The 15383-nt window shown below is 45.7% G+C and overlaps 1 protein-coding gene across 2 annotated transcripts in view; it reads left to right on the top strand.

Annotated features, from left to right (window-relative positions):
* The window catches only part of LOC120032877 (probable helicase with zinc finger domain), a 59420-nt gene that overhangs the window by 20584 nt on the left and 23453 nt on the right, over nucleotides 1-15383 (top strand). For both annotated transcript variants that reach the window (XM_038979100.1, XM_038979101.1), the window contains 9 exons: nucleotides 844-1023; nucleotides 2230-2331; nucleotides 3587-3765; nucleotides 6710-6828; nucleotides 8478-8623; nucleotides 9162-9309; nucleotides 10413-10596; nucleotides 11782-12010; nucleotides 15032-15302. In XM_038979100.1, the coding sequence (XP_038835028.1) occupies nucleotides 844-1023; nucleotides 2230-2331; nucleotides 3587-3765; nucleotides 6710-6828; nucleotides 8478-8623; nucleotides 9162-9309; nucleotides 10413-10596; nucleotides 11782-12010; nucleotides 15032-15302 (1558 nt within the window). The remainder of the gene's footprint in view (nucleotides 1-843; nucleotides 1024-2229; nucleotides 2332-3586; nucleotides 3766-6709; nucleotides 6829-8477; nucleotides 8624-9161; nucleotides 9310-10412; nucleotides 10597-11781; nucleotides 12011-15031; nucleotides 15303-15383) is intronic.

Here is a 15383-nt window from a genome sequence, read left to right as displayed (position 1 = left end):
AGTACAATCACCACCTTAACTAGCTCCATATGGCAGTAACAAGCTTTGGATAAAGTCCCTAAATACTATGGGTCCACGTATGCTTCACCTCATTAAGATAATGGTATGAGAATAGTGGTATGAGAGTAGTGTTAAAAATGGGTTTTAAATTTATGGAAAGTGTTGCCTGTTTAGAATAAGTAGGTTATATTGCTTGTTATGTAGGCCTAACAAAGCCCCTGCCTTGCCTGACTGCATGGTAACTATTGACTGTCATGGTGATTGGTCATGAATAAGCTAATTGGCCAGCGCCAATGCACTTGTCTCCCGTGTCTGAGTTTCTCAGACCAGCTGTGCACCCTGTGTGTGTCCGCTTTGTTTCACCACCCATACACAGTGCTTTCGATCAGCCATTCCAAGACCTCACCCCTCTTCCCTCAGACCTCATTACTCTGTGGGTGTAGCAGCCCAGCTCAGTGTTAAACCCTGACCCGGCTCTCCATTCATCCCCACTGATCCCTGAACCCGTCCCTCTGCCTCTACCTATTCACAGCCCCTTCACGGTGCTTACAGCTGCCTTTAGCAAGGCTGGGCCTGTATACGATCGACCGGGCGGGCTGTTCAACTCCACTGGGCCAGTGCTTTCTAATGAGCACCGAGATGCTAGTGGACTGGGAGACTGGCCCACGGTTTATCACACTTAAGAGGGTGTGTTAGTGGGGTTTGGTGTGTAAATGTGTGTAAGGGAACCCATGAGCGATGCTGCTTGTTCGCCAGCCAGCCAACTAATCGAATTAGTTTCCATGTGAATCTCATCGCCCTTCTTCCTCCCCTATCTCATCCCCTCTCTCTGCCACCCTGCAGGCAGTGGGACGAGCAGCTGGACCCGCGTCTCAACGCCAAGCAGAAGGAGGCCATCCTGGCCATCACCACGCCTCTCACCATCCCCCTGCCCCCTGTGCTCATCATCGGGCCCTACGGCACGGGCAAGACCTTCACCCTGGCACAGGCCGTCAAGCACATCCTCAGGCAGGACGACAGCAGGTGAGGCGGGCACCACACAGCAACTCCGCTATGTCCAGATAGGTCGCTCTAAAAGCGCAAAGGGCGAAAGGGCAAGGTTACTGCTGCTCCCGGGGGCTACCAGCTTCCTTGGAGTTGACATTTAGTTAAGAAAACACTCAGGGTGACATTGTCAAGTTGGGTGTATCTTCCGATCAGAATGTGTCACTGAAAGCAATTGGGGGATGTGTGCGGGTTATGGGAATGTCCGTCGATTGGGATTGAGGCAGCGATTGGTTGGTTGATTGTGTTTGGATGGTTAATCTCCATTCTGTTAACTCGAAATGACACAACGACAAGGTTCCAGTTTAACAAAGTTTACTATACCGTATGAACACACTCAAAGGTAGCCATTACACTAGGCTAAGTCCATCGACCACTAGACTCCCTGCGCAGGCGCACTCTTGACTGAGTGATAGTCCCGTAATAACAGAAATATAGGGATACTTAAAACATGAACTTAACACATTCAAGTTAATCACGTGTTCAATTGGATTGTCATTATAACGGCCTGTTATCTCACTTCCAACAGAATGCCATGATGTAATAGAATGCAAAATGGCCTGAAGATTCACATTCTCTTGTTAGTACTGCGAGGCGCTGGCAGGAAATAGGAAATGACAATGTTTTTATTTTTTTAAATCGTGGAATACATTGTGGCATTTGGCCTTGAACATAAGATACGTTTTAATTTTATAAAGCCTTCATACATAATTTAAAAAATATATGTTCTGAAAAATGTGTTGGAATGCAATATTCATCTGAAACTTTCCAACTGACTATGTTAAATATTAAATGGTGGGAATGAATTATGGATGTTTTAAAAGCCGATACAAGGAGGGTGATTGACCCCTATAGACGGTTATTCATCATCATGTTAACTTTCTGAGAAATAGGAACTTAAAGTCCACGGTCAAGTGCACAACGTTCCTGCAGCGCTGTTTAAGGGACGTGTTAACATGTTCACTTCAAAATGAAGGTCCTAGAATTGTCAGTATGGCCTGAAAGTAGAAACAGTAGGAGTTCTAGCACTTCTAGTCAGTGTTTCTCCGACATACCTACTTGTCTTTATTGTCATGGCCTGGAGTTTTTCCTTGGTCAGATCACATGGTCAACAAAATCTCCTGGCCTTATTTATTTGTTAAAGATCTCTTAATTGCTGACACATTTATCCCCTTTCTTTCGCAGGGTCCTCATTTGCACCCATTCCAACAGTGCAGCTGACCTGTACATAAAGGACTACCTTCATCCATACGTAGAAGCGGGCAACGCGCATGCAAGACCTCTCAGGTAAGGGTCTGTAGACACGCTCTACGATGGGTTTGCAGCACCTCTTCAGAACACCGAGACCCTCATAAGATTTATTCCAAGATATTTTTTTTATTTTTCCCGTTACAGTACCCAACCTTGAGAATTCATTGCTTACAACATATTTAAAGGAACATGTCTGCCGCCTGAAATCAATCCCCACCTCTTGTGAACAGTGTGCTTTCAGGCGTTCAGTTCTCCCTGCTGGCTGTAGCCTGAGGCATCAACAAACTCAAATCCGCTCATAGTTGTATCAACTGCATGGAATCGCAGTCAAAACCAATGATCGCTCAATCAAATGTATTTAATAAAGCTATTTTTACATCAGCAGATGTCTCAAAGTGCTATACAGAAACCCAGCCTAAAACCCCAAACAGCAAGCAATGCAGATGCAGAAGTACGACTGGATCGGATTGATCCATCCACGTCATTGAGGTTAGAGGTGGAACGGAACAGCGGCTGCCTTATGGCAGTGAGCTCGGCAGACCTCAGATCTCTCTGAGGAGATGTGTCCCAGCCTCACAACACAGCAGCTGTGACATGAAGACTCCTACGTTCCTCCCTTTCTCGCCTACACTCCATCTCCTTCCCTCGACTGCTGCTTCAGTGACTTCTAATCACAGTAACTGTAATCCAGCCCCCCCCAACAAAATAAAATGTATCCCTGATTTCTAGCCAGACCCCATGTTGCAGTGAAGGGCCTGCAGGGGGAACAAATGACTTGTTACACTTGACTGATGGCCTGATACCAAGGGCTGTGTTGGGAATCCCACTATAATCGCCATGTAATTGGGCTATCAGCCAATTTCTCCTGAGGCTTTGTGTGCTTAGCCAAGTGAGAAGGCCATAAGTGTACATGCTGAAGGCGATACACAGACAGTTCTTTAGGTCAGCTTAAATCCTGTCGTGGCACAAAACCCCATAAGGAATGAGACAAGATACAACCAATGGAGTGTTATGAAAATGTCAGGACAGTTGCTAAAAGTATGAAAAGTCGAGATGTTGCTAATTTGTGTGTCTACTTGTCAATTGCAAGTTCAGCAATTGAAATGTAAAATAAATAACCCCAATCATAAAACCAGTCAATGGATACTTCTCAATGTTAATATGTATCTGCTGCTTTTTGATTTTGTCAGCCCAGTTTGTCTGGAATTAACCATCCCACTGTGTCCTCTCTCTCTCTCTCTCTCTCTCTCTCTCTCTCTCTCTCTCTCTCTCTCTCTCTCTCTGCCCCCAGGGTATACTTCAGGAACCGCTGGGTGAAGACTGTCCACCCGTTGGTGCAGCAGTACTGTTTGATCTCTAACACACAGTACACCTTCCAGATGCCTGAGAGGGAGGACATCCTCAGGCACCGCGTGGTGGTGGTCACCCTCAGCACCTCCCAGTACCTCTGCCAGCTGGACCTGGAGCCAGGTGAGTGGCTAACCACTGACGTAGCATACACAGCTAACGTAGAATACAGTTGTGCTTGGTTTGCTAACTGCTTATGTAGCAAATATGGCTAATGTAGCAGCATATACTGTACTTGTGCTTTGTTTGCTAATTGCTTACAGAGCAGACATGGCGAATATTTTCTTAACTCTTTTTGAACTGCACTGTTGGTTAAGGGCTTGTAAGTTAGCATTTCATGGTAAAGTCTACACTTGTTGTATTTGACGCATGTGACAAATTAAAGTTTGGTTTGATTTAATGTTGCAGCATATACTGGTGCTTGGATTGCTAACTGCTAACATAATAAGAATACACAGGTAACGTAGCATACACGGATAAAATAGCATACACCGCTAACGTAGCACATAGATAAGGTGAAATACATGGCTAACATAGTATACACTGGTGCTACAATGACTTGATACGTTGAGCTGTATACCCACATAAATAACATGGAATACACAGCTAATGTAGCATATACAGCAAACGTATCATACACTGGTGCGATAACTACTTCATACAAGGCGCTGTATAGCCAGGAATAAGTGAGCAATGCAACAGCAAACTGCGTGTTTAAACGGCTTAGGCTACATGCAAATTGTATGCATTTACCAAGCAGTTTTGTTTTAACGAGCTCATAAAGTTAACAGAATGACAACGGGGCCTTAAAACGACCCAGACACCCACGTACTGTAGCTACATGACACATCTCAAACCCGCCCCAACGCGTCTTTTGATCAGCCGCCACACCTTCCCCATAACAGCAGGAGAAGGCAGGGAGAGCGAAGAAGTAATTTTAAGATGGAGTATAAAAAGACGGTGAAAACAAACCAATTTGTCAGGGGCGAGCTAATAACCATCTCTAATGTGTCAGCGGAAGGCTTTGTCTGTTGCTTAGGAACACCGTCTGCCTGTATCGAATGCACTTCACTTTATTAGCCCCCCCCCCCCGTTTCATCTATCTCCCGCGCTCGCCGTTGATGAAAACCCCGACAAGATGCAATTGGGAGCCCCTCGCGCTCCTTTGTAGTGGTAACAAATCACTAGATCCAGTACACATGTTGAACAGGTTGCGTTGTCTCTTATCTGTTTTTTAGTTTGGGCTTGTTAATCCCCCCCTCCTCGATGGGCCAGGCTTTTGGCAGCCGATGTTTTTTCTGTATGTGTGAGACAACCGAGAGAAGAACATTTTACTCCTAAATAGTCTACCTCCTAACACCACCTCACCCCGAGGGCGCTCCTTCTTCCCCCAGCTCAGGCCAAATTCCACGGCCATTGTTAGACACATGAAATGCAGTTTGTCCCATGGTTCTTAGCCCCCCCCCCCCCCCCCCCCCCCCCTTCATGTCCGACTGCCCTTGCTCATCAACAGAACAGAACCTGCCTTCCCAGCCTCGAGGCACACTACAGATTCTTCTGTAATTATCCATGTACGTCATTCCTGTACATTATGTGCTGTTTTGCATATTTATGAGGGTGGAGCTGCAAGCAGCAGGGAGCGTTGGCGCTAGCTTCACCTTTGGCTGGGGTTAGATGGCTGGGGTTAGAGGTCACCTGTAGTGCATGTTGTTCATGACTCATGACAACGGGAGGTGAATTTATGGGGCTTTGGCGTCTTTGTAGTCTCTTAACTGACGTACAGGGTGCCATTCACAAATAACCCTACTACAATAGATGGTCAAATGTGCTTTATATTTAATCTCTTGCTCAAGTGCGACTGCAGTTCCAACGCTCAACATGAATACAAATGTTGTTGTGCGTTTTGCAAAAGATTTTGTTGTAAAGATAAGTGTGGCCTTACACTATACAGAACATGAATGCATTCCACTCCGGTCTGTTTTGCTAGTACCAAGCGTTAAATGAAAAATCCACGAACGCCCTCAATGGATCCCTTTCTCCACCGTCATACTGTGAAAATGTTGAGGCGTTTGGACCCCGGCTGTACAGTGGTTGTTTCTTCCACCTCTCCCTGCCTGCTCTGCTCAGACAGTCCTCGACTATGCCGTTTCATCCTCATGCGCCAAGCAGCGTTTGAGCCTTCTAAATCAGGGTTACCGCTCGATCCCTTTCGAACGTCTGCAATACCAGCTTTAGTGTGTGTATACGGGCTACTGTCTGACGTTGAGGGAGAGAAAGAGATGGAGAGATGATGGCAGAAGACAGGCCCGCATTCATCTTTTTTTTTCTGTGTGTTTTTGCTGTCTGCAATCACAAAGCCAGACGGACAAGGAACAAAAAATAAAAACTGTCTGTACATAACCTTCTCCTCATGGGCTGAGCAATGTTTGAGTATTTTAAATCAGGGATACCACCGCTCCAACCCTTTCAGACGTCAGCGGAAGCAGCATTGGTGTGTAGTGGCTACTGTTGAAGATGGATATAGAGAAGGGGTAGAAGATTTGTTCTTAACTGACTTGCCTAGAGGTTAAATAAAATAGAAATCACAAAACCAGACAGGCAAGACAAAACAAAACCGAGCTGGAACAAATATCCCATCTAAAGTAGACCAACAAGTTTACAGAACGAATAGTGAATGAGAGCATTGGTAATAGTTTATTTTGGGTTAGAAAGTTAATGTGTGTGAATTTTTAATATTTGAAGTGCAACAACTAAGAGCAACACATAGGAACGTTTGGACCCCGATCCAAAAGGACCAAAATGCAAAACTATACATAGCAGCTCTACACCACACAATATCAAAATCAATCATTATCCAATGAGGTTGTGATGTTACAAGTGTCATTACCGATGGCATCCACCATAAGCACCACAGACCAATGCGTTGCTAATGTCTTGAACTTGCTAGCCTGCAATGACCCGTGCACCATTTGTTTCAAGGAGCCTAATGAATCCCCACCTCATGGTAATTAATAGGTCATATGACGGTGCTCTGACTGAATGGGTTTGTGTTCTTCTGTGTCCGCAGGGCTCTTCTCCCACATCCTATTGGACGAGGCGGCCCAGGCCATGGAGTGTGAGACCATCATGCCTTTCGCGCTGGCCAGCAAAAGCACCCGCATCGTGCTGGCTGGAGACCACATGCAGGTACCCGCGAACCCGCGATTTAGGAGGAGGTTTATAATGTCATTGGTTTGAACAAACTCTGACCTTTGAAACAAACTCTCACTGTAACTCCTTTTTTTAGGGCCCCGATTTTTTTAAATTATTATTATTATTTTTTTGGTCAGGCCTTACTCGTTATTCTCTCATGCAAATTACCTCCGCGTTCTGCAGACCTTTGCCAAGCTAGCAAATAAAGGTCTGCATGTGAAGTTAGCCACAGGCTAACGACGGAGTCCAAAGCACACGGAAATGTAAAGGACTTTGGACTCCGTCGTTAGCCTGTGGCTAACTTCACATTGGCCGTGAGTGAAACAGACTGAGGAGAGACAGAACTGGGCAGGGAGATCATGTTTACCATTCACAGTCCAGTCAGACGAGGCAAACTAAACTAAACTCCCCCTGTCAGTCAAGCTTTGTGGAACACTCCAAAGTAGCCTCTTATTTCCGTTTCTTTTTGTGTTCTGGACATTGTGTTTATTTTAGCGCGACAGGACAGGATTAAGAGTGGGCAGTAGATAAATACACCCTGAGGGAGTTTAACCATGCGATAACGGTTTTAATTAATTCTCTACTCCTTCCTGCACCCTCTCTGAAGGAACAACGCCTTCAAACACGCTCAATTCTCCTCTCCTGCCTCTCCTCTGTCACTTTCTTTCTCTTGCGCTCTGTCTGCCTCTCTCTCTCCCCCTCTATATCTCCCACTACATCTTAATCTGTTGCACATTGTCTGTGCGCTACGTGTCTGTTGCCAAGGAGGATTTGTTTGCCCCTCCTCCTACTCTCTTCTGTCTTATCACTCTTCATTATGGGATGTTTTGTGTCTCAGCTGAAAGAAGTAGGCTGAGAATAGTGAATGAAGGTCCACGGCTCCTGTTGACTTCAGGTCTTCTATCCGCTGCGTGAGCCTTATTTTAATGCCTGGCTGAACTTTTCCCCTGAGACTGGGAGGTTCAACGTGGAGCTAAATTACCACAAACACAAAACAATCTAGTTCAGCCAGTGTCAGATTAGAGGTAATTGCTATTGTGTTTTTTTTGTGTGTCTTCAGTGCATCTTAATCAAAGTTGCTGTTGAGGATGTTTCCGGAGCACCTCAACGTGTTATGCTAACTTGAACTATTATTATGTCTTATTGTTGCATTGTCGATACCATGTGTATCCTGTACATACGACGAATAAAACGTAACTTTACAAATCACTCTAATGGCGAAACATCTCAGCAGAAATGTAGCTACCGATGATCAGATACTGGCCACAGGTCAAAATATTTTTTCGATTTGGAGACGGTTGGACGTGAACTCATTGATTTGGAGCATTGAGTTATCTGCACGGATTGCATGACTCGAGCTGTCGAAGAACGGACGACGTTTGTTCCGTAAGCCAAATGTACATTATCTGAAACCAAAAGTAGATGTAGAATACATTTGGATCAAACCAAATATTGCCACTAAACATGTACAGTTGCAGTTATATTGACTACAAATGCAGAAAAGACACAACTCCAGTCAGGCTATATCACCACCTGCATATCCCTGTTGCATTAAAAAGAAACAAAATGAATTTGACTCTGTCTTTGGGTTTCCCTCACTTCTCTACCTCCATCCCTCTCTTTTCCCCGTTCCCTCCCTCCAGCTCAGTCCGTTTGTGTACAGCGAGTTTTCTCGGGAGCGGAACCTGCATGTGTCGCTGTTGGACCGTCTGTACGAGCACTACCCAGCCGAGTTCCCCTGCCGCATCCTGCTCTGTGAAAACTACCGCTCCCACGAAGCTATCATCAGGTAGGTGTGAACTTTGTCACGTCGCCAAGACGGATCCAATTTTCACCCTCACTCTGCAACGTCGTTTACAAATGAGAGATTTTATGTAGACAGGAAACTTGAGAGTTGACAGACATAAAAGCCCAATGTACACTGAGTCCCATGACCACGGTGTTAAACTATTCTCAGATGGGGATGCTGACATTTTTAACTGGTGGTTTATGAAAGAAGCTTACGCAATGGGTTTGAAGTGGTTTCTCCACCTTAAAGTGGTCTTGGTATTTTATATAATGCTTTTCACTCACACACATTTACATTTGGAGAACATTGTGAATGCACATTCTTTACAAGAATCTCGAAAGTCATTAGGAACGGCGAGGACCACATGGCATGGAAAACTAACAAAAACAGATGGCACCATTGTCGAAGAATAGCCACAATGCACGCAACTGTAAACGTACACAACGCTTCATGCAACCATGCCTTTCTCGACTGACGCAACTGACATTTGTGAAGACCCACTGATATTAAGTCTCCCACCCTCCCTCCCTACCTTCAGCTACACATCAGAACTGTTCTACGACGGGAAGCTGATGGCCAGCGGGAAGCAGCCGTCTCACAAGGACTTCTACCCGCTGACCTTCTTCACGGCGCGCGGCGAGGACGTCCAGGAGAAGAACAGCACGGCCTACTACAACAACGCAGAGGTATAAACCGTTTTGTTCCCTATATGCCACTGACTTAAGACTGCATTGATAGAGTGAATTTAATTTTGATTGAATTGAATTAGTGCGTTCATGGTGAATTGAAATGGCTAATGATTCAATGGAATTGAGTTGAAATGCACACGCGGACAAAACACACCCCATACAGTCAACATTACTGTGATGTATTACTTGTGCCTCATACTATTTACTGCGCTTCACAACCAGACGTTTGACACAACCACTAAATGCTCATTCCTTGTGAAAGCCCAGCATTTAAACCAGGCACTCCAGCGACTGAGTTTGAAATTCAGAGGTGCCTCTGCTAAATCTGAGGGGAAACTTGCCAAGTTGACCCCTGAAACCAGCTGACAGAAGCTGCCCAATTAAATTGGATCTACTCCAATCACAGCGCTGCGCTAACCTGTCATAGACGCCACAGGAATTACCCTGCCTCCCTTTGATGATACTGCACCTGTGTCAAACGGCTTCGGGACATTAGCATAATGTCATAGGTTTAGGTTGCCTTGATTTAAGCGTGTGTCCTGTTTGTCTGCTGATGTGACATCTGGATTCTCCTAGTTTTTTTTCTTCTCTCCTCTCGGCTGAAAAGGCCCCTTGAGCAGCAGTCATTTCCGCCGTCTCTTTAGTTCTGCTTTCTCTTTGAGTGTTTTAAGCCCTGGTTAAGTACTTTAATGACTCATAAATAATGTCAACAACTTAAAATTGACTTTCTCCTGCGTTGCGCTTGTAAAGATTCAATTGACACCAATGGAAGACGAGAAGGTTTTTGGCGGGAGGCAACAGGGGCGGGGCGCCCTGCCTTCCAGGACAATTGTTTCTATCCAGCTCGAAGGGCCATGAAAATGCGCGCCACCTTGTAGTCAGTGGGGACTGGGGAGTAGGGTGAAGTTGCCCCTAGACGCTGATCTTGGGTCAGTTTTGCATTTCCCCCATTTATGGTTAAGGCTAATATTGGGGAGGGGAAGCTGATCCTAGATCTGTACCTAGGGGAAACTTCACCCCAGAGAGATGCCGATTTTCAGACATGATCTATGAGAAACACTGGCACTTGTAACCAGTCTCTCCCTCCTGTGTTACCCGAGGTGTTTGAGATCGTGGAGCGGGTGGAAGAGATGCGCAAGAAGTGGCCGGTGGCGTGGGGCAAGCTGGACGAGGGCAGCATCGGCGTGGTGTCGCCCTACGCCGACCAGGTATTCCGCATCCGCGCCGAGCTCCGAAAGAAGAGGATGCACGAGGTCAGCGTGGAGAGGGTGCTCAACGTCCAAGGTGAGAAGTGTTAAGTTCATGTTTTAAGTATCCCTATATTTCTGTTATTACGGGGCTATCACTCAGTCAAGAGTGCGCATGCGCAGGAAGTTGAGTCGTTGTTGGACCTAGCCTCGAGTGTAATGGCTACTTGTAGTGTGTTCATATAGTATAGTAAACTTTGTTAAACTGGAACTTTGTCGTTGTGTCATTTCGAGTTAACAAGAAGAATACTTTATTTAATCCATTTCCTTATTTTAAAAAAAAATGTTTATTTCATTTAACTTACGCCACTACATTCCACTGTAACCCATTGCACAGATGGCCATTTGGCACATATTTGCTATCAAATAGATTGAGAATGTCAATACAGCAATCACAATGGAATTGTAACGATCAAATCCCATACTATTCATACACTGAAGCATTTACAGGACTTTCACTGTGGAACTTTCCCGTTCTCCCATTTTAAAATTCTGTTTTGGCATTCTAAGTGTGACCCTTCCCATTTCTAGCCGACAACTCCGAGATTCTCAGTGACCGTGTGTGAGATGTGGGGCCGGGGCAGTTGGCAGCAGCACTTCACATCCTCTCTCCTAACATAGTCTGTCTCTCATCTCCCAGCTAGCAGCTCCTCTCGTCTCCGGGATGAGGCTAATGCTCCCACTGGCAACACACACACACACACACACACACACACACACACACACTCTCACAGCCATACGCTGCTGCTTCCAGCTCATTAACTCTCTCATTAAGGAGAAGATGCAGCGATCAGGACGGATCTCACAACACACAGCTGTCTCTGTTTCTCAATGTGGTGTTGGTGTACAGTACACATACACTAGCTGGAGTTTGGGTGTGAATTTTTTCATTTATTTTTTATTGCCAAACTCCTACGCTTTATCATGAATCATTTCTGCAGTAATTGGATCGTATTTTGGGTCATGAATGATGTCAGCGCTTGGTCGAGGTACTTGGATCATATAATTATTATTATGTAATGAATTAGTAATTGTTTCTATGAGATTAATATCCACGAAAGCACACTGAATATGACCAGTGGCACTTAGTGACCTAATGAAAAAGCATTGTGTGAATGCAATTCATTACTAAAACCTTTGCCATACGACACACTAGCTCCTCAGTGCTGGCTGAAAACTAAGGTCTAAACAGGCCTTGTATGTTCCCCCTCCCTCTCTCCAGGTAAGCAGTTCCGGGTGCTCTTCCTGAGCACAGTGCGCACGCGGCACACCTGCAAGCACAAACAGACGGCCATCAAGCGCAAGGAGCAGCTGGTGGAGGACTCGACAGAGGACCTGGACTACGGCTTCCTGTCCAACTACAAGCTGCTCAACACGGCCATCACTCGCGCCCAGTCCCTGGTGGCCGTGGTGGGAGACCCCATAGCGCTCTGCTCGGTGGGCCGCTGCAGGTACAAAAAACCAACCAGTGTTGTCAAGTGTTGTCATGGGTTAGGGCCCGGTTTTGAATACTTAAATGAATCCTTCCTTGAAGAAATCCCTGATCTGACATGGCTGGATTGGTGAAAGCTATACGGTTGAACTGTTGCTTACACCTATCAATCTGGGTTAGATTGGTGATTACTCCAAGGGGTGGAGGAAAGAGGGGTGTTTTTATAGTGCTCAAGCAGGGCCTGGAGTTTTCCCTGGTCACGTCCTAGTCATCGAAGTATTGCACTTGTAATTTAGCTGTTTTCATGTTCCATTACATGTTCTGAATGTTGAACATATACATGTTCTGTATTGAATTTGGTGCATCTATTTGTGACCTATAGAGTTCTCATCTTTTCCCTGAATGGAATTAAGCCAAAATCGACACTTTGCCTAGTTCTGTGTTGTTTACGTCTGAATTTTCCCCATATTCAAAGCGTCTTCAGGGCTGGGGCATAGATTCTGCTACCCCATTCCCCATTGCAAACACACACACACACACAAACAACACCCCCACGGCGCTCACCGACCCCCAGCTGCAGTCCCTCTCTCCCGTTGCCGTGGCAACTGTTGAGCGTCAGCCAATCGCGGCATCCGGCTGCGGCAGTTGTTTGGAAAATGTCTCCCCCAGTTAAATCAATGGCGCTAACGAGGAAGAAGCTCTGTTTAGATGGACAGTCTAAATGCCTGGAGAGGGGGGGCACCCCCAACATCAAACTGTCACCTTTAAAAAGAACAGCCCAGTGGGCTGATCATGGCCCCATAGAGTAGGCTGCACAGACGCACGTGACGTGCATACACACTCGCTCATACACACTCACACACACACACATGGCAGGTGGGGAAGAGGAGGAGCATGAAAGAGAGAGGGAGAGATGATTGGGGCGTTGACTCGTTTTCGATATGTCACAGATATGTCCCCCCACCCCCCCTTCATGTTGGTAAGAACAGGGCACTGGCCACACACACACACCACTCTGCTGTGCCTGTCAGATAAGCCAGCGGGTAGCCACAAAGGTTAAGCAGCCCGACTACAGAGAGAGGCCATGGCAGTTCTATATACACATATAACCCTCCACAGTGGAAGATGTCACCAAGCAAATCATGATCTCTCTTTATCTTTTTATACACTTCTACTATTGCTCACATGATTCACATGGTCTTTCGTGAGTGACGTGTGGAATACAGTCATGCTCTTGGTGAATGCACATCGAATAAACAAACAAATTGGCGGTGAACTTACTAATTCAGATTTGTTTTACGGATTGTGTAAAATTGATAGAATTCTCCATCTATTTGGACTTGAAACTCAGAATGAACAGATTGTGTTGTCTCTGTCCATGCCGCCCGTGTCGGCTGGATGTGGGTCATGGAAGTGATGCCTTAAACGTGGGTAATCTGAGGAGACGGGATGGGGTGGGGGTGGTCTCGCCTATGGGGGGGACAGACTCAGACCATCTTATTGACGCCTGATTTGACAAAAAATAGCCTTCGCAAGTCACTGCAGATCAATGATATAACCCAGACACACATCTACCTCCCATCCAGCCACAATAAGGAGAGAAGATGCACGTTGCCACTGGAGTCCTAGCGCTGTGTTCTGTGAGACGTGCACTGTACCACACCAGCCATAATTGTGAGGTGCCCTCAATTTGATACCAGCACAAAAGCCTTGCATTTGCTTTCAGAGTAAAGCTAGAGATTCATAGAAATGTAAATTCAATACCATTTAATATTCTATAAGGATTTTTCAATTTACTTCTTAAATGGAGTTGAAATGGAACTGACCCTTAAGTTAGGCAGTAGTGAATCTCGCAAGCTTGCGTCATAGTGATGCTTTTTCATAGAGACGTCTACTCTAGATGCAGTCATTTTCAAGTCACTAACGTTGACCCCCTTTGAATATTTATCGTTGGGTTTGTGATGAGTATGCTGTCATTTGACAGCACCTGTAGCTGTCGCATATTGATGATGTAAGGGACAGTTGTGAATAGGGGCCTGTCTCTGTTCCTTAAAAGGGCTGACCGCCTATTTTCCCTCGGCCACAGGTTCTGCAGTTAATATGCAAATCTGTGAATAATTTCCGCAAATTTTTGTTCACCCGGACATTATGCAAGCTGTGTTGTTTCCGTACGCGTGCACATATATATACACAAACATGTAAATCATAGACTCACAAAACACACGGTCTACTCGTCAGAACTGATCTGTTATGAACATGACAACCCCACTAAAGACATGTTCTTTTAAATTGACAAAGAACTTCATTTGCTTTGGTGTTGCCTACAATAGCCCTTTTTAAATGGACCATGATTTATTCATTTATGCTACAGTACATTATTTGGAGTCCTATCTACAGTAGTGGGTGGTTTAATAATCGAATTCTGAAAGTAGGAGCCTTTTACATGAAGATTCTGTGCAAGATTTGACTATTTTATTTAACCTTTTTGACAGGGAGTATTTTCCAGGTGAGCCCTGTATAGCACCCCAATACACATCAAAACATTAAACTACACATTAAAATACACGTTGTTGTACACAACAATACACAAAAAGCAAAACACAATCATAAAAAACAGACATTGTTCAGTGAAAAGAATGTCTGAAATACCCTGGAGGCACCAATTCCTCCAATTTTAAAGCATATTGTAGATTGTTCCACATGTAAGGTGGAAGGAAATGAAAGGCTGAATTACCTAAAAGAGTCTCCAGAGTTAACCAACCCTGTGAACGGGGTTGGTAACTTGTCATTTTAAATCTTAACCGTGATGTTAGGTAAGTCGGACTTTTGTGGAGCAGGGCTTTGTAAACAAAAAGAGCATAATGATGTGATCTAGTGTGTGTGCGCGCGTTGTGCACTAGGCATTTCTTGAAATGACTTAAGTCGGTGTGTGAGCGAGTGTGCAACCAAGTGTTCGAGAGTCAAGATAAAGTGTATTATGAGAACACGTCCGTATATGTCCATGCCACTCACATCACCCCCCTCTCCTCCCCTCTCACAGAAAGTTCTGGGAGAAGTTCATCTCCATCTGCCACGAGAACGCCAGCCTGCACGGCATCACCTATGAGCAGATCAAGGCCCAGCTGGAGGCCCTTGAGCTCAAGAAGACCTACGTGCTCAACCCGCTGGCGCCCGAGTTCATCCCCCGCGCCCTGCGGCCCCAGCCGGCCCAGCACCCCCATCATCACCAACACCATCACCAACACCCACACCCCCAGGGACACACGGCCAGCAAGCAGCCCGGGCCCCAGCAACAGCAGTCTCCTCCAAAGGTAAGTGGGTTAAGCCTGGGGGAGGGGTGGCAGAGCAGCTGGGGGCTATGGGTCTTGGGGCTATGGGTCTTGGGTGTGGTG

Source organism: Salvelinus namaycush, chromosome 39 (genome assembly GCF_016432855.1).
Source record: "Salvelinus namaycush isolate Seneca chromosome 39, SaNama_1.0, whole genome shotgun sequence".
In the NCBI taxonomy this organism is placed as follows: domain Eukaryota; kingdom Metazoa; phylum Chordata; class Actinopteri; order Salmoniformes; family Salmonidae; genus Salvelinus; species Salvelinus namaycush.
Note: the sequence above shows the minus strand (reverse complement) of the source record. Positions and strands in the feature narration are given on the sequence as shown.